The 27,149-nt window shown below is 41.0% G+C and overlaps 1 protein-coding gene across 4 annotated transcripts; it reads left to right on the plus strand.

The window, feature by feature from the left end:
* The first annotated feature begins 462 nt into the window (after positions 1-462).
* On the plus strand, positions 463-26,148 carry grm1b (glutamate receptor, metabotropic 1b). Of its 4 annotated transcripts, none has more exons than XM_020053970.2 (12): positions 463-548; positions 1,260-2,107; positions 6,961-7,210; positions 12,152-12,387; positions 12,556-12,564; positions 13,066-13,077; positions 16,157-16,403; positions 17,319-17,487; positions 17,916-18,042; positions 19,460-19,848; positions 20,496-21,028; positions 22,641-26,148. In XM_020053970.2, the coding sequence occupies exons 2-12, from the start codon at positions 1,378-1,380 to the stop codon at positions 23,617-23,619; spliced, it is 3,681 nt and encodes a 1,226-aa protein (XP_019909529.1). In that variant the 5' UTR covers positions 463-548; positions 1,260-1,377; the 3' UTR covers positions 23,620-26,148. The 4 variants fall into 4 exon arrangements, with proteins under 4 accessions (XP_019909529.1, XP_019909531.1, XP_019909530.1 ...); XM_020053972.2 differs by having other exon boundaries at positions 22,676-22,887; XM_020053971.2 differs by lacking the exon at positions 13,066-13,077.
* The last annotated feature ends 1,001 nt before the right edge of the window (positions 26,149-27,149 follow it).

Here is a 27,149-nt window from a genome sequence, read left to right on the forward strand (position 1 = left end):
TCTTTTTAAAATTGTTACCTATCTTTGATTACTACTTTGGTTACCATAGCCTATAGACGCAGAAGTATTTTGCCTAACTTTAAACCAACAATACTGAGCTTATTGTAGGCCTCTGCGATTATACCTTTATTCTGAAAAAGACAAAACAAACGTGTTGAACTTAAATTTTGTCATACAATACACACAATGACCACGCATGTTAAATGGTTAATGCCTCATTTCAATTCACTATACAGAATACATAGGACATAAACATTCAACCAATCTCAACCCCCTTCATTTCTGTCTTTCTGCTTGCTGTCCTTTATGTGACCATGTAATGTATGTGACCCGGTTTTAAAGACACATGCAGTGATCAAGACAAATAGAACGGGGGCACCCATTCTCCATTTTCAGAAAGAAAGACGGAGAGAGGGAGAGAGTGAGAGAGAGAGAAGGAGAGAAAAAAGAGAAACCCTGCATTTGCGCGGCAGAGGCTTAACTTGGGCTCCAAACTGAGAGGTTCAGGAGACGAAGAGGTACGCAATGTTCGGAGGCAGGAGGTGCAGGTATGTCCACATTCTAACGTTACGATATGTATGCTAGTTTAGCCAATTGGATGCAAAAGGTACAATGCAACATATATTTAAGAGACTGCTCCTCGTTTAATAGCAATATTTTTAAAAAAGGTTAAAAAAAATAGTAAGACATGTCATTCACAAATGTAAGAAAAAATTTAATACATAAAAACTGGCGAATGACATATTTTACCAAAACCGTTGGTAAAATTTGACAAGAAAAATATTGAAATGTGACTAATGGCATAAGATTGTATGACATCTGGTTCATAATTTCATTGAGACGTTTTAGGAACATTTTAACAACCAATTAGGGCTTAAACAATCTCAGTTCGGATAAATGATGGAGTCCAATGCGCAAGTCCGCACCTGGCGCTGTCCAAGGTGCTGAAACAATATATGCAAATTAACCGCACGCACACCTATCAACTTTGAGTCACTATCCTGCAAATTGTTTTTGCTGTATAGATTATAAGGGGCATCAATGCCTTTAGGCTGTATGGTTACAAATTAGTGTAAATTACGTTATTTAAGATTGAATGTCAATTGGCTTCTGCAGTGTTTGTCTTTGGTTAATTTGGAAGTTAGGTAGCATATCTAATGGATATTAAGAGATGCCAAAGATAGCTTGACAACAGACAGTTGTTTATCATTCCTTGTTTACAAAACCAACCTCAATTAACACATGTATCTCATCTGCAGGTTAGACATCAGAGGGATAAGGTGATGATGGATGTTTCATTTAACGTGGACCTATGTCTCTCCCAAATGACAAACCGGACATGATTCTAACACCTTTTAAACCAAGACCTTTTAAACCATGTGGAATATGATGTACTTGAATGCCATTACGTTTTTGTGTTTTTCTATTTTACTGAATGATGCATTCATTTCTGCCAGTAATGTATTCGAGAGGTCAGCAGTTCCTAAAGCTGGTTCCTCACGTCTGGTGGCCAGAATGGACGGGGACATTATAATTGGTGCCCTGTTCTCGGTCCATCACCAACCATCGACAGAGCAGGTAGCGGAGAGAAAATGCGGGGAGGTTAGGGAACAATACGGAATCCAGCGAGTAGAAGCCATGTTCCACACCTTGGACCGGATCAACTCTGACCCAAACCTCCTGCCCAACATCACGCTGGGGTGTGAGATCAGGGACTCCTGCTGGCACTCCTCGGTGGCTCTGGAGCAGAGTATTGAGTTCATCAGAGACTCCCTCATCTCCATTCGGGACGATGACAACAAGGATGGTACCTCCAGACAGTGGTGCATTGAAGGGACACCTTCCAGTCAGCTACCCACTACCAAGAAACCCATAGCAGGGGTCATTGGCCCTGGGTCAAGTTCAGTGGCTATTCAAGTACAGAACCTCCTGCAGCTGTTCAACATCCCCCAGATAGCATATTCTGCAACTAGCATAGATCTGAGTGACAAAACGCTCTTCAAGTATTTCCTTAGGGTTGTTCCATCTGACACTCTCCAAGCCAGAGCCATCCTGGACATTGTCAAACGTTATAATTGGACCTATGTGTCAGCAGTGCATACAGAGGGTAAGTGTCTGTCTGTTTTGGTTTCTTACACAAGTAGTTGGCTTCATGTTTAATAATTGGCATCAACATCAATTCAAACACAATGTGATGAATGGATATACATGATTAGTTGAACAGGGAGTACTGCTATTACATGTGTAGTTTGAATCAACATAAAGCTGTGAAAACATAGGTTGAATCAACATACAACTGTGATAACATAAGTTGAATCAACATACAACTGTGATAAGATAGGTTGAATCAACATACAACTATGATAACATAGGTTGAATCAACATACAACTGTGATAACATAAGTTGAAACAACATACCATGTGAAAACAGGTTGAATCAACATACAACTGTAATAACATATGTTGAATCAACATATACAGTTAAAACATTGGTTGAATCAATGTACACTGTCAAAACATTGGTTTAATCAAAATATACTGTTGAAACATTGGTTGGATCAACATACAACTGTGATAACATAGGTTGAATCAACATATACAGTTAAAACATTGTTTGAATCAACAACACTGTCAAAACATTGGTTTAATCAAAATATACTGTTGAAACATTGGTTGGATCAATATACATCTGTGAAAACATAGGTTGAATCAACATACAACTGTGATAACATAGGTTGAATCAACATATACAGTTAAAACATTGGTTGAATCAACAACACTGTCAAAACATTGGTTTAATCAAAATATACTGTTGAAACATTGGTTGGATCAATATACATCTGTGATAACATAAGTTGAATCAACATACAACTGTGATAACATAGGTTGAATCAACATACAACTGTGATAACATAGGTTGAATCAACATACAACTGTGATAACATAGGTTGAATCAACATACACTATGAAAACATAGGTTGAATCAACATACACTGTGAAAACATAGGTTGAATCAACATACAACTGTGATAACATAGGTTGAATCAACATACACTATGAAAACATAGGTTGAATCAACATACACTGTGAAAACATAGGTTGAATCAACATACACTGTGAAAACATAGGTTGAATCAACATACACTGCGAAAACATAGGTTGAATCTACATACCAGGTGAAAACAGGTTGAATCAACATATACAGTTAAAACATTGGTTGAATCAAAATATTCTGTTGAAACATTGGTTGGATCAATATAAAACTGTGAAAACATAGGTTGAATCAACACATGACTGTGAAAACAGGTTGAATCAACATACAACTGTGATAACATAGGTTGAATCAAAATATACTGTTGAAACATTGGTTGGATACAACTGTGAAAACATAGGTTGAATCGACGTATACTGCTAAAACATAGGTTGAATCAACACATGACTGTGAAAACAGGCTGAATCAAAACACACTGTTAAAACATACGTTGAATCAACATATCACTGTCAGGTAACTAGCTACAGTATTGTAAACATGCTCAACAATAAGCAATAACTAACAAAAATCCTTTCGCAACTGGTTTCCTTACAGTTTTACATTGAATAAACATTTCTATTGTATATACAATGTAGTTAAATTATTAGGATTAATACTTAATTATTTGTTCATACAATTTATACAATTCATAATGATGTTGATTGAAAGAGAGTTCAACGTCATCCATGTTCAAGTAATAGTCATCGCTTTCCTCATCTTAGTGCTGCATTTCAGGAGTAATTCTTTAAAGTACATGTCTCTGTAGGGAGAATCAACAGTTTTTTTGTTCAGGTTCTAGGCTTGCTACATATTAATCAAGCAAAAAAATTCTAGCCCTTCAATGTTCCTTAACACTGACTTAGCAAGTAGCTTTTGATGGGCTCAATTAGGTGTGGAGAGTCAGACCTGTTACACAGGGTAATAGTTTGACTCAGCTGTAAGTTGGAAAGAACTACTCTATCTTTGACCAGGCCGGGGTGTGGAACCAAGCATGGACACAGAGGCAGAGAGGAGATGTCTTGCACCGATGTTCATGGTAGGACTAGGCAGTCTCGTAGTCGGCAGGCAGGCAGAGGTCTGACAATGAATCAGAATCCTAGAGGTACAGAGGAATTGGCTGGTTCGAGGTCGGGGGCAGGCAAAGGTCGTAACGAGGTGAGAAGCACAGGGGACAGGCAGGCTCGGGGTCAGGGACAGAAGGGGTGCAGTAAATGGGAAGGCTGAGCAGAGAACGGGTCCCAGGAGACAGGTAACTCGGGAGTAAACGCTGCAAACGCATGAAAGGACAACACGACCTGGCAGCGGGCGAACAGAAAACACAGAGATAAACAGACGAGAGGTAATGGGAACATAGGAGACACCTGGTGGGGGGAGGAGACAATAGTGAGACAGGTGAAACCAATCAGGAAGTGACAATCTTGGGTTTGGTGCTTGATTATAACAGGCCTTGATCTTTGTGTCCTATTTTGAGTTATATTTCAGACACTGTCAGTGGTCAGTTATTCCAGTCACTGTCAGTGAATCCTTTTCTGAACTTTACATAAGCTTTCCATCTGTATGTATGTATCACTTCATATGTTATCATTTATTGACCTCTTGCCTGTCACACGGCACATAGAGTTTTTGATTGTATTTTATCATTAAGACTTAAGGCAGGGTCATCATTGTAATTAAAACGTGGTTTTATTCAATTGGCTTACCTGGTAAAAAAAAAAGGTGAATTAAATACAAGAAACATAAAAAAGAAAGAAGTACACAGGCGGATGGAATTGTTTCTGTTTTTTCTATCACCCATTTTAATGGATACAGCAATGCTGAAAGTAACAGTTTGTTCTTTTTAATTAACACCTAATTTTACATTGTGGAAGCAGCAGTATTGTCCACAGAAAAACAAAAACAACAGTATTACAAGAAAAGCACTCACATTTTGGCTTCCCTTGCAATGATTTGTGTTGATGTTCCGAAAGATATCATCTTTTTCTGTTGGCTTGTCATGGCAATAGCATCAACTATTTATGACATGCATCAGAACACTGTTTAGAAATTCATGCGCACAATGCACTACCACAAGTCCCTGTCTAAGATCTTCAAAATGTTTCAGCTTCATGTTTTTAAACTTTGGTGAGCCACATTCTTCCAAAATGAACCCATATGAAGTCTTACAGGAAGGTGATGACAGGAAATCTGTCCAGCTGTGAGAAAGTGCACAAAGAGATGAATGTCGGTGAGGTACATTTTAGAGGATACTGTAGAAAACCAATTCACTGTCCTCCACAAACTCTCTGCAGCATGATGTAATTCACTCAGAATATATACTGCCATTCAGAAGTTTGGTGTCACTTAGGCATTTCCTTGTTATCGAAAGAAGACAAAAGAAAAGCTAATTCTTTGCGCATCAAAAAGTTTGATAAGAAATACAGTATAGACATTGTTAATGTTGTAAATGACTATTGTAGCTGGAAATTGCTGATTTTTAATGGAATATCTACATAGGCATACAAAGGCCCATTATCAGCAACCATCACTCCTGTGTTCTAATGACACATTGTGTTATCCAAGTTTGTCATTTTAAAAGGCTAATTGATCATTATAAAACCATTTTGTATATATTTTAGCACAGCTGAAAACGGTTTTGTTGATTTAACAGGTGAGTCTGGGATGCTGGCACTTGATTGGAGACATTTTCCTCCTACAACAAGACAATGACCCAAAGCACAGTTCCAAACTATTTAAGAACAATTTAGGGAAGAAGCAGTCAGCTGGTATTCTGTCTATAATGGAGCACAGTCACCGGATCTCAACCCTATTGAGCTGTTGTGGGAGTAGCTTGACAGTATGGAACTTAAGAAGTGCCCGTTAAGCCAATCCAATTTGTGGGAGGTGCTTCAGGAAGCATGAGGTGAAATCTCTTCCGATTACCTCAACAAATTGACAGTTAGAATGCCAAATGTCTGCAAAGCTGTAATTGAAGGACACAATTATACTTTCAATTAAATATGATTATTTCTAACCTTATCAATGACCTTTCTAAGTGACCCCAAACTTGTGAATGACTGTGTACGTTCATGTGTCAAAGGTTCTTCAATGAATTGATTTAATTGCAGCATATGAGACTAAGAGACCAGAACAATCTTGGGCTTTAGCAGTAGCTACACTTCTGTTCTGCACTACATGAACAGAAGCTGGGCTGTTACATTATTATACAGTAATTAAGATTCCAGTCCCTGGTGATGAAATGTCTCAATGACTTTCGGTTTATAGCTGTCTGCCTGATGTGCATACCAACGTTCCTAGCATCACAGTCTGTCCTATGGCACCATGCTCCAAATGCAGGGTGTACTGCTTTAAACCAGAGTTCCGTAGAGCTTTGGTTAAACATACTTCACTATGTGGGAAATAGGGTGCCATTTGGGAAGCAGGCACAGACCTCTGCTCTGCCTGCAGTGAGGGAGGACTCAGAGGGACTCATGCAGAGCTGGCGGTGAACTGATTAAAACCGAATTACACTTCTGTCCTGTTGCACCTTCATTATTCATTATTTACCAGGCTGGTGAGTGCTTTAATTAAATAAATAAGCAATATGAAACACAACGACATGGCACTTTAGTCTCTGAAATAATAATACAAAACATACAGAATATTTAAAATGCAGCTATAGTCATAGGTTGCAGTGCTGTTGTGTCTGGCTTAAAGGCAAAACGTAGCGCAAGTTCTACATTAAAATCATACTGAAGAAAAGCTCAACTCTAACTATAAAGTAGAACTGTAACTTTTAAATAATATTGTATATATATATATATATATACATATATACTGTATATAATATTGTATACATATATATATATATATATATATACAATATTATATATATATATATTTACCTTGAAAGATGACTATATAATGTTTTTTTGTTTGTTAATTCTTCCCAGGTAACTATGGAGAGAGCGGTATGGAGGCATTTAAGGAGCTAGCCTCTCAGGAGGGCCTGTGTATTGCCCATTCAGATAAGATCTATAGCAACGCTGGGGAGAAACACTTTGACAGGCTGCTGAGGAAGCTGAGGGAACGTCTGCCTAAGGCCCGCGTGGTTGTCTGTTTCTGCGAGGGCATGACGGTCCGTGGGCTGCTCATGGCCATGAGGCGACTTGGGGTGGCCGGAGAGTTTCTTCTCGTTGGCAGGTAAAGTTAACTTATGCAGTAAATAATCAGTCCAATAATTGGTTAATGGGATGTATCATTTACACTTTTGGCTTAATTTATGACGCATCTTAGAGTAGAGAAAGAGATTGGAGCTTTGAGCCAGACTCACACTTATGAATAATGCATAGTTCGAACAGTGAGCTCTCTCCCTCTCTGTCTTTCTCACTCTCCCCCTGTCAGATCACAGGCAAACTGGGGAGGCTTGGGTAATATGTGACAGCAATCTCTCCCCCTGTCAGATCACAAGCTCAGTGGGAAATAGGGGTAATGTGGGACAGCACCTCCAGCACAGAGCTCAGTGGTGAGCACAACCGAACGTCAAAACACATATTATCAGCTGGTTGACATTTCCTCACTGTAGTTAGTTTGTAGCTATCCAGTGAGGATGTAACAAGCTAGCATGAAGACCTGCCAGGAATAGTGATGCTCAAGCTACAACTCAAACCGCAACGAGTTAGCCTGGTTTCAGATGTGCTTTTCTTTTATTTGTAGCTTTTATTATTTCATTTTGCACAAAATAGGAATGCTTTTGGACCACAGTGCGGGCAACAGTTAATACAATTCTTCAGAAACATACTTGAATAAAGACAAAAACATTTAGAATAAAAAAACAAGAAATGTACCAGTGATTCATGGTCGTTGCGAGAATGCCATATACAACACTGATGATTACAGAAATGTATAAATAAATTAAAAAGGACAAATAACTCTGCAGTTGAGTTATACTGCTAGTGACGTCCCTCTGAGGATGAGAAGTAGGACATGGGATTGGTGCGGCTGTTTCTTTCTGGGTCAAGGAGACTAGCGACTGAGAAAAGATTGTTTTCTAGAGCAGTGCTGTAAGTGAACACCAGCAGCCCAGTGAATCTAGACCAGAGAAATTCCACTCTACACCTTTCCAATATCCATAAGCCTTCCTGCTTCAGTTCCTCATTTGCAGCAATGGCCTGGGTAGATCACAATAAAAAAAAAACATAGCCTGACTTCCTGTCCCGTTCATATACCTTATAAAATAACTTGTATATTAATACAGGCCTCTTGGCAAGTGTCAATACTCCACAAAACAAAGAGAAAACTAACAATACATGAAAAGCTAAATACAATCATGGAAAACAGACACACTCCCTAGAGAAAATGTTTCCAATTACATCCAGTATCCCACATGGAGGTGGATTGGTCTGGATGAATGTGTTTGTTCCTACCATGGTTTGTAGGATGACCTGTATGATGTACTAACGTCATTGCAGCAGGTTCTTGGCTCTAAACAGAGTGTGTAGTGCTGTGAAACAGATGGCTGAATACTGGTGATGTTGCCATGCTGAACGAGGGAGGAGGGCAATTGTTTAGTTTTTGTGATCTGCACAAAAATATAATGTGATTAGCAATGCTTGACTTGGGCAGGAGCTGTTCCGAGTGTCCTGATTGGACTTCATTCCATCGGAACCGGGTGCCTGGCCTGTGTGGGAGGAGTTGTCCGGAGAGCTGTAGACGTGACTGGCTTTCGGGTTTATAGCTGCCTGCCTGATGGACATACCAGCGTTCCCAGCATCACAGTCTGTCCTATGGCACCATGCTCCAAAAGTACGGTGTACTGCTTTAAACCAGAGTTCCGTAGAGCCTACATATCAGTGGCAACAAAAATATGTTGATCAATGTGTAATGTGCACTGAAAAGCAACAGAGAATTAGCATTCATGTTATGATTTCACTTTGTACCAACCGTCTGTCTTTGAATTTGGTCCACGTGCGCACCAGTACACTTCAAAATGGAAATGAGCTCTTCTGAGCTGGGGGGCACTGGAATGTCTCTCCTCCAGATTCCCCTGTGTATGTGTCCATCCTCCTGAGTGTGTGTTAGTGCTGTTGCCTGTGGAGAAACAAGAGACATTTCTTATGTAGGCCTATTAGGTCAGCCCTGAAGCTATAACAAAATAATAGACAATAACTAGATAGTCAATAAAAAATCTACAAATATACCAACTTGGAAGAACATCTCCAACACCTATTCAATCCCAAGTCGAGCTCTGGTAATTAGTTTCCCATCAATTCCTATGTTACTTGTTGGTTAAACTACTGTTCCGTTTTGTTTTTAAATGAGGATAATGAGCAATACTAGACAGATGCACAGAACACACTCTAATAACGCACTCAAGACACACCCACAAATGTCAGAAGAGGAATGGGATCAGTAAAATGAAATAATTACTGGATATTGATTTGTTCACACTGACGCTCTAACACAGGGGTGTCAAACCGGTTCCACGGAGGGCCGAGTGTCTGCAGGTCTTTGGGTTTTCCTTTAAATTGGTTCCCAGGTCAGACCAGAACAACCAGGTGGGGGTAGAAATTAACCAATTAGTGAACTAATTAATCAATCAGGTACAAGGTGAGAGCGAAAACCTGCAGACACTCGGCCCTCCGTGGAACCGGTTTGACACCTGTGCTCTAACACCTCAGTGAGGTTAGGAAAGGTCCCAAGTGGGTTCCGTTGATTGCAACGCTTCATAGAGAGCTTCTCAGCCTACACTTATGAAGATGACTGAGGTTCAGAGACAGTGTGGGGTCTCCATCCCCAGTTTAGGACACTGGCTGGAGGTCAGGTTTTCCTGGCAGTCTGGTTCTTAGTATAGAGGTGTGTCATGGCTTCTGCCAATGGTCAGTGGAGACAGGCTGAGCTAATGGCGTTGCTGGACTGGTCCTCTCAGACAGCAGAGGGCATCAGGACTAGAGTTACTGTCTGTTTTCTTTCTGGTAAGTACAGTCAGGACACTTAATGCTCAAACGCTGTCTAAGCCAAAAGTGCCATGTGGGATTGTGGCCAGATTGTGGCCAGATGGTCGTGGTAGTTTAGGTTGTGGTGGCTGCAGCACTGGCAATAGCTAGTCAGACCGCGGTAATGGAGACCACTCAGTCAGATGTGGCACTGGTGAGGCTTGACCAACCGTGACACTGGTGAGGGTTTGACCAACCGTGACACTGGTGAGGGTTTGACCAACCGTGACACTGGTGAGGGTTTGACCAACCGTGACACTGGTGAGGCTCGACCAAACGTGGCACTGGTGAGGGTTCGACCAACCGTGACACTGTTGAGGGTTCGACCAACCGTGACACTGTTGAGGGTTTGACCAACCGTGACACTGGTGAGGGTTTGACCAACCATGACACTGGTGAGGGTTCGACCACCGTGACACTGTTGAGGGTTCGACCAACCGTGACACTGTTGAGGGTTTGACCAACCGTAACACTGGTGAGGCTCGACCAAACGTGGCACTGGTGAGGGTTCGACCACCATGGCACTGGTGAGGGTTTGACCAACCGTGACACTGGTGAGGCTCGACCAACTGTGGCACTGGTGAGGCTCGACCAACCATTACATTGGTGAGGCTAGACCAACCGTGGCACTGCTGCCCCAGCTGGGGTGCAGGAGTGGTCTTGACCATATAGTGAAACTACTGGGCTGATGGTTTCTGGTAATAGTGCAAGACAAAGACAGACATGCACACACACAGGAAAAAAGAATTGGACTGATGCTAGTGGTGAAAGTATTAAATAGTAGTACAATAAAAGCAATAGTGGTTTACTACAAAAAACCAGAATACTGAGCATGTATAATGGTACAGCTACCACACTAGAGGGGATGCAGTCTGTTAAGATATACTCAGTGATGCCACTGTAGAACTATTTGAGGGTTGGGGGGGCCCATGCCAAATCTGTTTAGCCTCCTATGGAGGAAGAGGCTCTGACATGCTTTCGTTCCCACTGATGTGTAGCAGACCAAGTACAGTGACCAAAGGGCTAACAAAGCACACAGTATAACGCTACACGACAGCAGCTAGCTTAGGGCTAGCATGTTATATGGCTGTGCTGTTTAATAAATAATACCTCTAGGATAAGTCATCATGGTGCCACTGCCTCAGTGGAGAACACATTCAGAGACTGGATTCTGCAACCTACTTACATGATGAACCCACTGATCACAGGTTATGTGTTCAGAAGGTACACGGGCACAGGACTGAGGTCCTTACAAGCAGGGCCGTTTCTAGGTTTCTAGGGCCCCCCCCCCCCCCGACAGCTATGTAACCCAAATAAAATGTTGCTGATGGCTTGCTTACGAGAGGTCTTTGTTTTCTCTTGGAACTGCTATGAGAGACTGAGAACCTTGCAGTAGTAACCAAGACAAGAGATTAGGTGGTGAAAGGGTATGATTAGGAGGCAGGGATGCTACTGTGATGTAATTGTATCATGCAGCACACTGATCTCTCTAAGCTATGATTAGTACAACCACACAGTGAATAATTTTCATCAACCGTCGTTTGGATATTCTCTACAATAGTCACCAGTGGCGCTGGACCAGGGGGAATAGGGGCACTGAGTACCTAGGGCCCTCAGGTGTGGAGGGGCCCTTGAAAATGTTTGAATCTTGAAAAAAGAGAGGAGGGGCCCTCAGAGACTGCCTGTGTACAGGGCCCAGAATATTGTGCTATACCCCTGATAGTCACTGTATGGTATTTAGTATTCTTGCACAGATAATCTTAGAGATCACATGCATTTCCCCTTCTACTTGGCAAAAGGTTTACATGTGACTCTTCAAGATACTTGCCATTTCCCTCTAACATGTGTAACATGTCTGGCATCTACAGGATTTAGATTAGAGATGCGGTCCAGTGAATGCCAGACACAGTGGGCTGGGTTTCATTAGTTCCTTCAGTTTCATCAGGTTACGTGTAACTCTCCTCACCTGTTTTATGCAGTCCTGTGCAAAAGTCCTAGGCCACCTGAGAAAACCTTTTGCTCCAGTTTGTACCATCTAAAATCGTTGTCAGACTCTGTTTCGGGTCATATTGAAATACTCTACAAGGCCATTGGTTAGGAGGGGGTAAACGGTAGTCCTATCATTGTTCATGTGACTCTCTCCCCACAGTGATGGTTGGGCGGACAGAGATGAGGTGGTTGAGGGCTATGAGCAGGAGGCTGTGGGTGGTATCACTGTGAAGCTACAGTCAGAGGAAGTCACATCCTTTGATGACTACTATCTGAAGCTCCGTCTCGACACCAACACCAGGAACCCATGGTTCCCTGAGTTCTGGCAGCACAGGTTCCAGTGCCGCATCCCAGGGCACCCGCTGGAGAACACAAACTACAGGAAAAACTGCTCAGGTACGTATGAAAATGGTTTCTTTGAAGGATTATGTAAATGGAACAAATAATTATTTCCTCCATTGTAATTTATTTAGGGTTGAAGATTATGTGTATCTAGCCATTCAATAATACTCTTTTGTTTTTTGTTTTATTTCATTTCTAAAACGTTCTCCTGGCAAACCCAAGATGATCTAGGTAAATTGAATTATCAAGCCACATTGGATCTCACAAAAAATAACTAATCAGATACATTTATTAGCTAAAGCTACTATGATCACTTGAAAAAATGCTCAAAAAGCATGTTTTCAAAAGGTTTTTTTCCCCACCTTGCCCTTTTATATTTATTTTCGTTTTATACTATACATTTCTGAGTTGGTTATCATTGCTCAGCATATCAAATTATTAATTCTATAGAAATCACTGATGTTTTTTAGTCAACAACTCTGTATTAAGGGAAATATAATCAATGCATGCAACACTTTAGATTTATATATATTGCATGAATTTCCTTTTCTCTTTTACATCTCCTTTGCATATTTTTTTTTACATACATTCTCCTCTTTGTTTAAAAAATCAAAAACTATGTTTCTTCTAGTTTTCATACAATTTATTACATGGATATTGATACGTTGTGATAATTTGAGACAGAGTGATAGCCTACTGTTCTGTCACCTTTATTTTTATTTATTTGTATAGAGCTCCAAGATGGTGAGTGTGTATTTTTCTGAATAAACTTGTAAAGCACATCACTCGCAATATACATAGAGGTCGACTGATATCCTCAAGAGAAAACTCTTGTTTGATGGAAAGTTTTGCAGATACAAATTTTTTCCCCTCAAAAACATAAATCCAGACCAACCCAGGTTAATTTCAACCATGAAGTTCAGTGCTACCATACAATATCTGTTGACCTCTACTATATTAAGCTATTGGGGTGTTTTTATGCATTAAAGTGAGAGCACAAGAACTGTTTTCCCTCCAACACTGTGTATTTTCACATCCTCTTGATTTTAGATTGCTGTATAAAACATAGCCCAATAACATTTGAAAGTATTACAAGAGATACCAACTGGCTGGTCTGCCTTGTAGAACCACACACTGCATGTTCCTATCTGGACATTGACCCTATGCGTTAAGACACTATGTTCTTAAATGGACCTTGGCCCCTAAATGCTAAGACATTACATTGTTATTTGTACCATGGCCCTATACATTAAGACACCATGTTCTTAAATGGACCTTGGCCCCTATATGCTAAGACATTACATTGTTATTTGTACCATGGCCCTATACATTAAGACACCATGTTCTTAAATGGACCTTGGCCCCTAAATGCTAAGACATTACGTTGTTATTTGGACCATGGCCCTATACATTAAGACACCATATTCTTAAATGGACCTTGGCCCCTAAATGCTAAGACATTACATTGTTATTTGTACCATGGCCCTATACATTAAGACACCATGTTCTTAAATGGACCTTGGCCTCTATATGCTAAGACAATACATTGTTATTTGGACCATGGCCCTATACATTAAGACACCATGTTCTTAAATGGACCTTGGCCTCTATATGCTAAGACATTACGTTGTTATTTGGACCATGGCCCTATACACTAAAACACCATGTTCTTAAATGGACCTTGGCCCCTATATGCTAAGACGTTACGTTGTTATTTGGACCATGGCCCTATACACTAAAACACCATGTTCTTAAATGGACCTTGGCCCCTATATGCTAAGACATTACGTTGTTATTTGGACCATGGCCCTATACATTAAGACACCATGTTCTTAAATGGACCTTGGCCCCTATATGCTAAGACATTACATTGTTATTTGTACCATGGCCCTATACATTAAGACACCATGTTCTTAAATGGACCTTGGCCCCTATATGCTAAGACATTACATTGTTATTTGTACCATGGCCCTATACATTAAGACACCATGTTCTTAAATGGACCTTGGCCCCTATATGCTAAGACATTACATTGTTATTTGTACCATGGCCCTATACATTTAAGACACCTTGACTTTAGATAAGGTTCAATTACAATACATCATTTAGTATAAGTTAAATATGACTCGTTCATGCTATTGGTCAATTATAGCAGAGTTCCAAAGATTAGATGAGAGCAACTAAACATAAATACAATGTTAAATTGCAAACATAATAAGCAGTGTACTTGAACAATAAAATAGTATTGGTTGTCTGAATGCGTGCAATGTACTACCTTATCAAGAGGGAAAGGTTCCTGTAGGAAGGGAAGGTCCAACTCCTGACTCATTATACTTGGGTCACCACTAGCCCATGCACTCCGGGAGATCTGTGGAATGGAATTGTTCTTGTGTTGTTCAAGGATACATCAATGCTAAATCCCCTGGTTTACCTATTTCCATTAACCCTTTCCAGTGACTGAACACATCTATAATCATGAATGTCTTACCAATGTCTCTCCCCACCTTGAGCTGCCATTCGGGATCATCACAAAATCCCGTGTGGCAACTACGACCAAGTACGGGGACCAGAAAGACAGTGTCTGAGAAACTCAAAGTTGTTTGTTTTTAACTTAATTTCCATTGTTCATCCTGCATTGGTTGTTAATGCATTTTGGATCATAGATCAGCCTTCGGTGACTGGAAATGTGTTTTAGGATAAATCAACCATTTGGCTGGTAATACTTTTTGGAGGATAAGGGATGTAACCTTCAGCGGCGGGAGAACAATTCAATGCTACAGATCTCCCAGAGCGCAGGTCACCACCAAGTACACCCCGTCTGAATGTATAACTCACTGTGCTTGCTGCTGCCCACAACACGACCCGATCGTTTGTTGGTGTGTTTGTTTGCACTTGTATCACTTAGCAAGCCGATTAACGTTCAGCAACCGGGTCTGGCTTCAAACAAACACATCGGAATTCTGCGCAGTCATTTTTCCAGAACTGTTTTATTCAAAAATTGATATTGCTAAAATTGGTTATTTGATTCTAAACTTTTGATCAGTCTGTACATGATAGTATTATTAATGTTGTGATATCTAGTATGTGCTGTTTATATTGCTTCACGCTTGTTAACTGATAGGGTGTCCTTGGACCTATTTATAAATGGTTCTATTGAAGTTCTAGTCCTATTGCCAACCATCAAATAGCACTCCACTCTGTTTATAACAGCCTTATGGATCAAACAGTTTTATTCATGAGACCTGTTGTTCTGGCAAACAAGGATACAAATGAATCGAGGGGGGTAGAAACAAATGAGAACCATTCCTTTTCTTCCTCTATCAATTAATGATAATTTGACCACATTAGTTATGCCAAATTAGTGCTGAGTTGGAAATACAAAACTGTTGATTGCTCCATAGTAACAAGTATTCCTTTGTCACAATGTAATGATGCCTGTCCTTTGATGCGTCCAGCCACAGAACAGCTAAGAACAACACAGTGTGTATCCTGTTAAAGTCCAAACCTAAGAAGAATAATGATCTGTCTTTGGACACCCTATCATTCCGTTGCAATATGTCAGTGTAATTAAATAATGCTTTAAATAGATGGTTAAAAAAGGTTATATATATACATATATTCATATAAAATAATTGTCTACGTCATATTCAGCAATGGCTATCAACCGAACGTTGTACTGCATAGCATTGTAACATTGTATAATATTTGCATAATGCTTGCAGCACGGAAACATATAGCACGTTTTTTCTATAGATTTTCCTTCCTATTTTTTCTGTGTAGATCCTCCCTAATGCTAACTGAATGTGTTAATCCTTTTCGGCAGGTTATGAAAGTCTGGAGGACAACTATGTCCAGGACAGTAAGATGGGCTTCGTCATCAATGCCATCTATGCCATGGCCCAGGGTCTGCACGACATGCACAGCCACCTGTGCCCCGGTCATGTGGGACTGTGTGAAGCCATGGACCCCGTCGATGGAAGCCAGCTGTTGGAGTTCCTCATGAGGACCTCCTTCACTGGGGTCTCTGGGGAAGATGTGTGGTTCGACGAGAACGGGGACACGCCTGGCAGGTAGGTTTAACTCATGTGATTTGGACTCTCGAGATGAGCCCTGCCATGAAACATAGGACCAGTGTCGCATTTGACCCAAGTGGGAATTTGCTCTTAATCTGATGATTAAGACATGGCGGGGTGACTGCAGAACAAGTCTTACCAGAACAGAATGTACTCCTGGAATTCACCACAGTGTTACCCTCACAGTGGCAATATGGTTTCCAAATGATTAGGTAGTGTGATGGCAATTCCATCGATCATAACTCTTTAAATAAGGAAGTACAGAGACGAAAAATCTCTTTGCACAATTTACAGTTTATTAATTATTATTTGCAAATAAGAGAGATGCGTCAAAGGCTTACAAACATAATCGTCCGAGGAGTTTCTGCCATAAGACATGAACAATCAGTATTCATTTCAAATGTTAGAAGGGGTGTGGTAAGTTGTTGCCCATCTGTCTTGTGTAACAATCACCCAAAGGGCGGGCTGTCCCCCCACATTTTCCTTCTCAACTCCTGAGGAGACACAATGTCTGGATAATCAACAGAGACAATAAAGAGTTATACAGATTTACGAGTGACCCTCTAATCCACCGGTGCCGGTCAAGGATGTCTCCTATTCAAACACCAGACCCCTCTCTGCATCTTTAACTAGTAACTCATTCATACATGTATAGGACGACCATGAATACATCAGTTCAAGAATTTCCACAACAGTAGATGTCCTTAGAAGCTTATAGCATTAGTCACCTACTGAAATATAACAAATCCACGTACTTGTCAACCTCTTAATACTCTGACTATTTATGTAACCCAATGCCACCAGCCCACAATAATCATAGAATCTTTCACTATGAATCAAATCCAAGTGATACGTTAATAAAGCTTTGCTTCACAATGATATTCATCAAAGCAATTTTCCCTCCACTTTCAGGTATGATATAATGAACCTTCAGTATGTGGAACCTGGTGACTTTGACTACATTAACGTGGGCTCGTGGCATGAGGGGCAGCTCAGCATCGATGACTACATGATCCAGATGAACCGCAGTGACATGGTCCGCTCGGTCTGCAGCGAGCCCTGCTCCAAGGGGGAGATCAAGGTCCGGGTTTTACAGCCCAGCTGGTCTAATGCCACTGAACTATATTATGTATTGTTCCACTGACTTTCATTAACACCACAATTTAATTCTGTCATATAAATACATTTGCATGTGGCCCAGGTTGGTCCTGCCATCTGAGTGGCCTTTTCATATGTATAAGAAACATGCTACAGTATACTCCTCCATCATAACTTGTGTTAGCCCAACTTACATGTTAACATTTGTAAGGTACATATTGCACATTTGTAGGGAACAAGAAAAACTGTGACACCAACTTGTCTAGACTATATCTAGACCCTGCAGATCTGCAGATGAAGGCTTAAAGACTAAAGGAAGGGTTGGGGACTGAACTGACACCTGCTTCATGGGAAACTAGAAAGCACAGGGACTCCACCAACACTCACAACGTCTGTATGTGATCAATGCAGGTGATCAGGAAGGGTGAGGTGAGCTGCTGTTGGATCTGTACCCCTTGTAAAGACAATGAGATTGTCCAGGATGAGTTCACCTGTAAGGCCTGTGACCTGGGCTGGTGGCCGGACTCAGAACTTGAAGGTACAGTACAATGCCCCCCTCCCCTCTTTTATATCTACATAATTGTACACAGTGAGTGTATAACAGACCCATCAAGTTGTTGAGTTTGGCTGTTTGGGTTGAGCTTTTCTTGTGCTTGTCGAGGTACTTGGCACAACACACACAAAAAACCAACAAAGACAAAAACAGCTAAGAGCCAAAACAAACAGGTTAGATTACACTAGAGGATTTGAGGATGCACATCTTCTACTAATTCTAGTATTGAAGTTACAGAGCGCCTAAAGTATGTTGTGAATTAAAAAAGGAAATATACATTGATGTACTTCCTTGCTCGTGTTTTACACTTGTTTTACATGTGTTTTGTTCAACAGTCAATATTAACAGATCAGAGCAGATATCTAATTCGCAGGGGAGTCAGTGTCCCCCCAGGGGACAGTTCTGTTCCTCAAAGCTTTCACTGCACAATCCTAGAATTGAGTTCAACAGAGTTTATTCATCCATGATTGTTGGTAACAGCTCTATCTCACCCACCTGCCCGGTGACACTGTCCTACTTTAAGGGGCGTTCCCACCACACCATAGGGACCATTAATCATCTTCAGACACCTCTACTACTCTTAATGCTTCCGCTCACCTGTCCTACTTTCAAAATGTTTTCAAGCTCTTTTGAAGACAAGATGAACTGTGTTAAATGTATTCAAAAGTCAACCTTTTTTTACGCCAGAGGCATGTGACATGAAACAATGACACTAAACGTGTGGATGCAATTCGTGAAGGAATTATTTTTAACTACCATAACACAAACTACTAAATGTACCTATGTGATTATTTTAACTATTTCAGTTTGACTTGATGTAAAATTTGTTGAAATATTTTACATATTTTCATTGTGTCTGTGGATAGATACTAAGGGAATGGTTGGACCAGTAAAAGGCTGCAATGAGTCCTGCTACCATCCTGTCCTTCTCCCTTACCTCCCCTGGCTATGCTCTATATTTCTCCCTGAATCTCCCCCCTCACCATGGCTAGCTGTACTGTGCACTGGTCCTCCCTAAGTAGAGAAGGGGTGTATTTATAGTTGAGCTGAAAACCTACTTTAATACTGTTTTAAACTGGAGGCAGCGGTCACACAGGCTCACAATATATACATTTAGTCAATTGAAAATACTATAACCTAACCATATTTCATTTATTATATACAACTTTGCAGAATAACACATTCTGACTCAGTATTTAGCTGTGTTTAGACAGGAGGCCCAATTATTCCTTTCAGAAATCAGACAGATCGGCTCTAGAATTAATTAATTAAAAAGTGTAAGTTTGCTGTCTATGACTGTTGGTTAAATTATTCAATCAATTAGATTTACAATAATGTACTTGTCCTTTGTTTTCAGTGAAATATTTTCACATTATTAATGGTATTAGTGTCTTGTCCCCAGGTTGTGAGCCCATCACCTTGCGATATCTGGAGTGGGGGAACCCCGAGTCCATCGTCCAGGTGGTGTTCGCATGCCTGGGCATTTTGGTCACCTCCTTCGTCACCTTCATCTTCGTCCTGTTCCGAGACACGCCTGTGGTCAAGTCCTCCAGCCGTGAGCTCTGCTACATCATCCTGGCCGGGATCTTCCTGGGCTACATCTGCCCTTTCACCCTGATCGCCAGGCCCACTGTGGCCTCCTGCTACCTGCAGCGCCTCCTGGTCGGCCTCTCGGCTGCCATGTGCTACTCGGCATTAGTCACCAAGACCAACCGTATCGCACGCATCCTGGCCGGCAGCAAGAAGAAGATATGCACCAGGAAGCCCCGATTTATGAGCGCCTGTGCCCAGGTGATTATGTGTATGATTTCTTACTCTCTACCTTTTGAGTTCACCTCTTTGGGTTGACGTTGAATGCTTTAAAGTGGAAATTTAGTGGGCTCGCAAATCTCAGTTGTCACGCAAGGGTCCCAACTGAGATTTGGGTTCTGCTTTCAGCCCAAGCCCTCTGAATTAGATGGTTGTCACGTTGAGTGCCCCGGGAGAAAGTGGTGTTAACTGCCTAACTCAGGGATGGAACAAAAGATTTGTTTATCTTGTCGGCTCAGTGACACCAATGAACCACCTTGCGGTTACTGGTCAGATGATCTACCTGCTAGGTTACACGCGTTTACACTTATCTAGCGCACGACTGTGTAAACATAAGGAATCAAGGGCCATTTTAGATGTATACCTGTTCTGTCTTTGTTGTGCGTTTTGGGGTCATTGGAAAGCACAATCTAAAAGCAGTGTCTAAGACCATGGCTGAAACCTGGTTGTAAAAGCAGTGTAATGTAATGTCTAAAACCAGTGTTTAAAGCCGGTGTCTAAAACCAGCGTTTAAAAGTAATGTCTAAAACCAGTGTTTAAAAGTAATGTCTAAAACCAGTGTTTGAAGGTAATGTCTAAAACCAGTGTTTAAAGCCGGTGTCTATAATCGGTGTATTTTTTGTGATCAGCTGGTGATCGCTGGCATCCTGGTGAGCATCCAGCTCACCCTGGAGATAACCCTCATCATCCTGGAGCCGCCCATGCCCGTCAAGTCCTACCCCAGCATCCGGGAGGTCTACCTCATCTGTAACACCAGCACTGTGGGCATGGTGGCGCCGCTGGGCTACAACGGCCTGCTCATCATGAGCTGCACCTACTACGCCTTCAAGACGCGCAACGTCCCGGCCAACTTCAACGAGGCCAAGTACATCGCCTTCACCATGTATACGACGTGTATTATCTGGCTGGCGTTCGTGCCCATCTACTTTGGCTCCAATTATAAGATCATCACCACGTCCTTCTCAGTGAGCCTCAGCGTGACCGTGGCATTGGGCTGCATGTTTTCGCCCAAGATGTACATTATCCTCGCCAAGCCGGAGAGAAACGTGCGCAGCGCGTTCACTACCTCAGACGCGGTGCGCATGCACGTCGGCGACGGCAAGATTGCTTGCCGGAGCAACAGCCTACTCAACATGTTCAAACGGAAGAAGAATTCAGAGAAGTAAGTCAGTATAATTTTGTTTCATTCCTTTCATGGCCCACAGTTAAAAAAAGTATCAGAGGATGAGTGCTGATCCTTGATTAGTTTGGACTTGAATAAGAGAACATGGACAGCGGGGGGGGGGGGGGGCTGATCCTAGATCAGCACTCTTATGGTTTGAATAGGGGCTCAGCTCCTCAGGTACCACTGGGATGCTGATTTTGTCTTCTACTAATTCACCTCCAGGTGGCAGAAGATGCTTCCCAAATGGCACTCTATTCTCTATAGTTTGTAGGGAATATGGTGCCATGTTGGACACAATGTTACAAAATATTCTGCCAGATCCAGGTCAATGTTCAATTAAAAATGACCTTAACAGGTCTGTTGCTGAATATAATTAAAACCAGAATACCTTTGAGTGCTGAAGGATCTCTTCACTATGCGAAAACTCAATGTCACAGCCTTAAACTTTACAGTATATAGTAAATACATTCACTATAATATTTACATAATGAAATACAATCCTCAGTGATGTGTACAGGTGTACTATCTTAATTTGATCACAATGCAGCTGAGCCACACGATTTAGATGAATTCACTGAAAACCCAGAATTGTTTCCTCTCTCGTTTCCTCTAACACTAAATCAAAAACTAAATCACCAGAGAGCAAGTATGTACTACCGACACCCATGTTTTAGGCCTCCCAGCTGGCACACAGATCAAGCCACCTTTTTGTAGCACCAAGCAGAGCACCATAGTCTAGGTTCGAGGCTTAAATATGCCACTACCCGACAAGCGGGTGGGAAGCCTCATGGGTGATGCAAATGGAGAGCATTATCTGGAGACTGAGGCAGCCTCAGGGGGGATGTTCTCAACATAACAGCCTGGGTGCCTGCAAACCTTACTGTGGTTGGTGGCGGTGAGCCATGTGACTACCTGTTTGGAGAGTAGTGCAGAAACAGCTGAATGGTTAATGTAAATGCCTATGAGGAAGGCTTACCATGATCTATCCTTGATCTATCCATGATCTATCCTTGATCTATCCATGATCTATCCATGATCTATCCATGATCTATCCTTGATCTATCCTTGATCTATCCTTGATCTATCCATGATCTATCCTTGATCTTTTCTTGATCTATCCTTGATCTATCCTTGATATATCCATGATCTATCCTAGAAAAAAGGGTGAAAAGATATAAATTATTTATTTATCTCATAAAACAATATTGTCTTCACTACAATGTACTAGTTTATCTTATATGCTGTGGAGGTTACATCTAAACTACAGCCTACTACATTGAGCCTTGTAAATATGCCGCTACCTGACAAGCGTATTTCTGACGTAGTTTATGACTGGTCAGATATGAATATCATTATTCATTGCGAATAATACAATAATAATAATACAATAATAATAATACAATCCTTCTTTCGACGGGCTATTTTACTTCTGTAATAAAAGTAGTCAAATTAAGATCCACACCTGTATTTCAACCCAAAAAGCCTCCATCAATTTGGAATTGATCTGTTCAAAATGTTTTAATTTTTACATGAACCAGAAACGCTGTTGTTGTCTTCACTTTCTGAGTTCCTGTGAGATAGCTAACAGCCATCTTTATTCTGTTCATAGTTCTAATGGAAAGTCTGTGTCATGGTCTGAACCAGGTGCAAGACATCATCCTCCAAAAGGGGAGCACAATTGGCACAGACTGTCTGTACACGTGAAGAGACAGGAAGCAGGGTGCTCCAATCAGACGGCCGTCATCAGACCCCTAACTAACAGCTACCCTAACACAGGCAGCAGCCTGGCCATGGACTACTCTGACCTCAGCACCAAGACTTTATACAACGTAGTTGAGGAGGACGAGAGTGACCTAGTCAGATACAACCCTCCCCATAGTCACACCACGATGGCCCATGGGCAGACAATGCCCCATGCCGGTGGGCAGATGAAAGAGGAGGTCGAGAAGGAGGTGCTTGAATATTACCCCGCCCGTGAGCGCATCCCCCTGCCACAGAGCAGCGTGGCCCCCCAGCCGGGAGTCCTCATGGAGCGCCGACAGTCGCAGGGCAATTACAACAATGATTTTATCGGTGAACTGCCGGGCCCTGCGGGTGATGGCAGCGGTGGGGGTTTTGGGGGCAGGTCTGGTAACGGTCAAGGCTGGCCTGTGTACCACCAGGCTCATCTTATCCGGCAGCACGAAGTCCTACCACTGCAACCAGACCACTTCCCCTTTTACGACAAGGAACGCACTTCCCCCATCCAAATGGAGGAGGAGGAGGAGGAGGGGGAGGAGATTGAGGAGGAGGTGGGACAGGAGATGACTGAGGAGGAGATCGAGGAGAACGAGCAGTTTGGCCTTCTCCATGGATACATGTACGACAACGCCCTGATTCACGAAGAAGAGGACGGTGACCTCATTCAGATTAAATTTGCCATGGAGGATTCTATGGCCCTAATGCCCCCTTCCCCGTTCCGGGATACATCGAGCATGGGGAGTCCCTTACACAATGCCTCCCCCGTGTCCGAGTCTATTTTGTGCACCCCCCCAAACTACGCCTCTGTTATTCTGAAGGACTACAAACAAAGTTCTTCAACACTTTGAAGGAGCACTATAAATATGGTAAAATAACGTAGCAGACATTTTGTAGCTGATGATCTTTAATTATTGTTCATGTTTCATGTAATGACAAGTAAGAAATGTCTCGAATAAAAGTCACTGATTGATTGAGTGGACTATATTGAGTGGACTATATTGAATACTACAAGTGTTTTTGTTTACAGGGACAATGAAATTGCAATAAAAAAAGACAGCACATCCTTTGTAAAAGGTCTTACTGTTGTATAATAAACATCATGGAGAGAAAAGACTGAAATATTTAACCTGTTGCTAAATGTATTTCCATGTTTCTGCAATGATGAAAAACTATGAACTTAGTCCTTTGGGAAAAGAAAAAGCTGAGATAGTGTTCTATATGTAGCTTATTGGAGTCATTTAAGCAGAAGTTTTCATGGGTAAATATTACAACCTCCAATACAATAATGTGTTTGTGACTTGTTTTCATTTAGACAAACTTCCCCTACTTGAATGTAGATGGTTTGTTTAGAATTAGAATACTAGACCATCCAACGTGTATTTCACTCAAACAGACCTATTCTAATAGAATAATATTCTAATATATCATAATATAACCTTACAATGTAAAAATATTCTAGAGGATTGTGTTTTTTTGTTATGCTCAGAGCAAGTATGTATTATATTCTAAAAGGGCAGATTGTCACAGCCACTGTTTTCATCAGATAACCTCAGAATGAAAATGTGATGCAACGACCTACTGTAAGAATATAGCAAACAAAACCAGAATAATTTTTTATACAGTATCCAATATGCTTCCATTAACAGAACTTTTTTTCTCAAGTTTGCATATTTTATAAACTGCCTTCTAAATCCATTCAGCAACGGTGTCTATTATTAACATTATAGCCAAAATTGTCTGACAATGTCATTCGTTTTGTGAATGTACAGTATTTGTATGCAACATATTTTGGTGACAATTCAGATTAGTTTAACTGAAAGGCATTTCTACCTGAAGTTCCTTTTACAAAGTATAAATGTGTTGCTTATAGTGCCTGTTGCGTTTGTTTGTACAGTATAATTCTTTCCTTCACAATTCTTTAGGTCTCACTATATAACATGGGCTGTTTAATAGTTAAAGGTGAATCTTTTTTTGTTTTAAATCAAACACTGTAGTTTGGAAAGTCATTGTTGTTTACATTAGGAACATTTATTTTGGTAGAATAAATTAAATACTTTTTTAGGTGTGTACTGGGTCATTCATTGACAGCTTATTTGTAGCCTGCCATACACCTGCAGATAAAAAGAAAGTATAAGCTAGCAATCACTGAGAATTTTTTTGAGTTGTGTTAACTGCAGGAGCATCAGTTCAGCTAAGCCTAGGGTATAGCAAAGTAAAAGGGGCCGATTGTTTAAATCAGTTTCTACATTAAATAAATATAAAACTTTAAAAAAAAACATTGTGTAATAAAACCTTGAAATGGAATGCACCCAAAATAAATTCTGGTGTTTGGAAGTTGTTTGAATGGAAACCCCAAAGTAAGTGTTAAGAGGCAAACAACTTGTATAAGAGAATTCAGGTACTCTGAAATACCCAAAGCGGTTATTTAAAATGAATATAATTTTTTTTTATGTGGTTTCAGTACATGTAAAAGGCAACATGAAAAGTTCAAAATTGTACATACAATTTAATTGTTACATGGTAATGGTTAAAAAAGTCTTTATTTTTATTGATGAAAATTGATTATTGAGAATATATCTTTGTGGAATTATAGGTGGTTATCTTGCATGTATTGCAATCAAATCTCTTGCTTTCCAAGTTGTACATTTTTCACAGCCAGATTAACTTCTATGGAAGTGAACAGCTTTCCAATCAAATTTAAGGAGGATTTAAGAGAGCAAGTCAGACGATAAGCGTCTGTAGGTCCCAGTAGGTGTACTTTTCCCTTCAGAGTGCACTACTGGACCAGGGCCCAAAGGGACACGCTCTATATATTTCTATATGTCCATACGGTCAGGAGAGGATTAGGAACATGTCCAGAGTGTACTACAAGAAGGGCACGGGGTGTTTGTGGTCTTTGACGTGACTAAGACAGAGTGGTTAGATTCTGCCGCACAGTGGAAGCATGACCTAAATAATAAGTGAGACTGGCCAGCGGTAGCCCCATCCCTGCTGTCACCCAACATGTCTGACCCGACAGGGGGATGCAAGGAGCTGTCTGCCCTCAAGGACAAATAACGAAAAGAGGAAGGCTTCCTGGGTGACATGTGATGTTCCTTTTGACCCTTTTAACACCAAACAATATATTCATGAAGGTTTAAAGTGTCAAAACATTGACTTTAATGTTTATTCTATTGTTACTGGCCTTTTCTGTGATTTAAAGAAGCTTGCATTGCGCAAGGCTAAAATAATATACAGCATATGCTGTTTGTGCAGTTACTATTTGCCTTCCCTCATTGTGAAACCTATGTTCACCCCAATTTGGTTTGGGGTCTAATGGATGTTGTAATGTTTTGTTTCAAATGTTTTTATTAAACACCCAACCAGACTGAAAATTATACAGGTCAGATGTGTTTTTTTTTGTGTGCAAATGAAAACAAACAAGAAGACATAAAGAGTAAAGGCATACAAAAATGATCAACACCAACAGAAAATAATGTAATAATGTAAAACATCTCCCAACTACTCATATAGACTGCCTGCCTCCCTCCCACAATGCTCAAGTTATGGACCATCACACACAACTAAGTAACTACGTATGATGGGTGCACATACAGTATGATGGGTGCACATACAGTATGATGGGTGCACATACAGTATGATGGGTGCACATACAGTATGATGGGTGCACATACAGTATGATGGGTGCAGTATGATGGGTGCACATACAGTATGATGGGTACACATACAGTATGATGGGTGCACATACAGTATGATGGGTGCACATACAGTATGATGGGTGCAGTATGATGGGTGCACATACAGTATGATGGGTGCACATACAGTATGATGGGTACACATACAGTATGATGGGTGCACATACAGTATGATGGGTACACATACAGTATGATGGGTGCACATACAGTATGATGGGTGCAGTATGATGGGTGCACATACAGTATGATGGGTGCACATACAGTATGATGGGTGCAGTATGATGGGTGCACATACAGTATGATGGGTGCACATACAGTATGATGGGTACACATACAGTATGATGGGTGCACATACAATATGATGGGTGCAGTATGATGGGTGCACATACAGTATGATGGGTGCACATACAGTATGATGGGTACACATACAGTATGATGGGTACACATACAGTATGATGGGTGCACATACAGTATGATGGGTACACATACAGTATGATGGGTACACATACAGTATGATGGGTGCACATACAGTATGATGGGTACACATACAGTATGATGGGTGGTAAAAATTATTCCAAATTGTCCAAATAGGAGAGGAAGGATTGCCAGATATTTCGGATGTTTAGTAAATTAGTAAAACACATTTTGGAAGAGCCAATCCTTCTTCCAATTTGGACAAAACA

The sequence above is a fragment of the Esox lucius genome, chromosome 15 (assembly GCF_011004845.1).
Source record: "Esox lucius isolate fEsoLuc1 chromosome 15, fEsoLuc1.pri, whole genome shotgun sequence".
Classification (NCBI taxonomy): Eukaryota; Metazoa; Chordata; class Actinopteri; order Esociformes; family Esocidae; genus Esox; species Esox lucius.

Coding starts and splice junctions, on each gene's coding strand:
- grm1b (XM_020053970.2), top strand. CDS start 1,378: ATGTGGAATATGATGTACTTGAATGCCATTACGTTTTTGTGTTTTTCT. Junction 18,043..19,459: donor GCCGGACTCAGAACTTGAAG/GTACAGTACAAT, acceptor TCTTGTCCCCAG/GTTGTGAGCCCATCACCTTG. Junction 21,029..22,640: donor CGGAAGAAGAATTCAGAGAA/GTAAGTCAGTAT, acceptor TTCTGTTCATAG/TTCTAATGGAAAGTCTGTGT.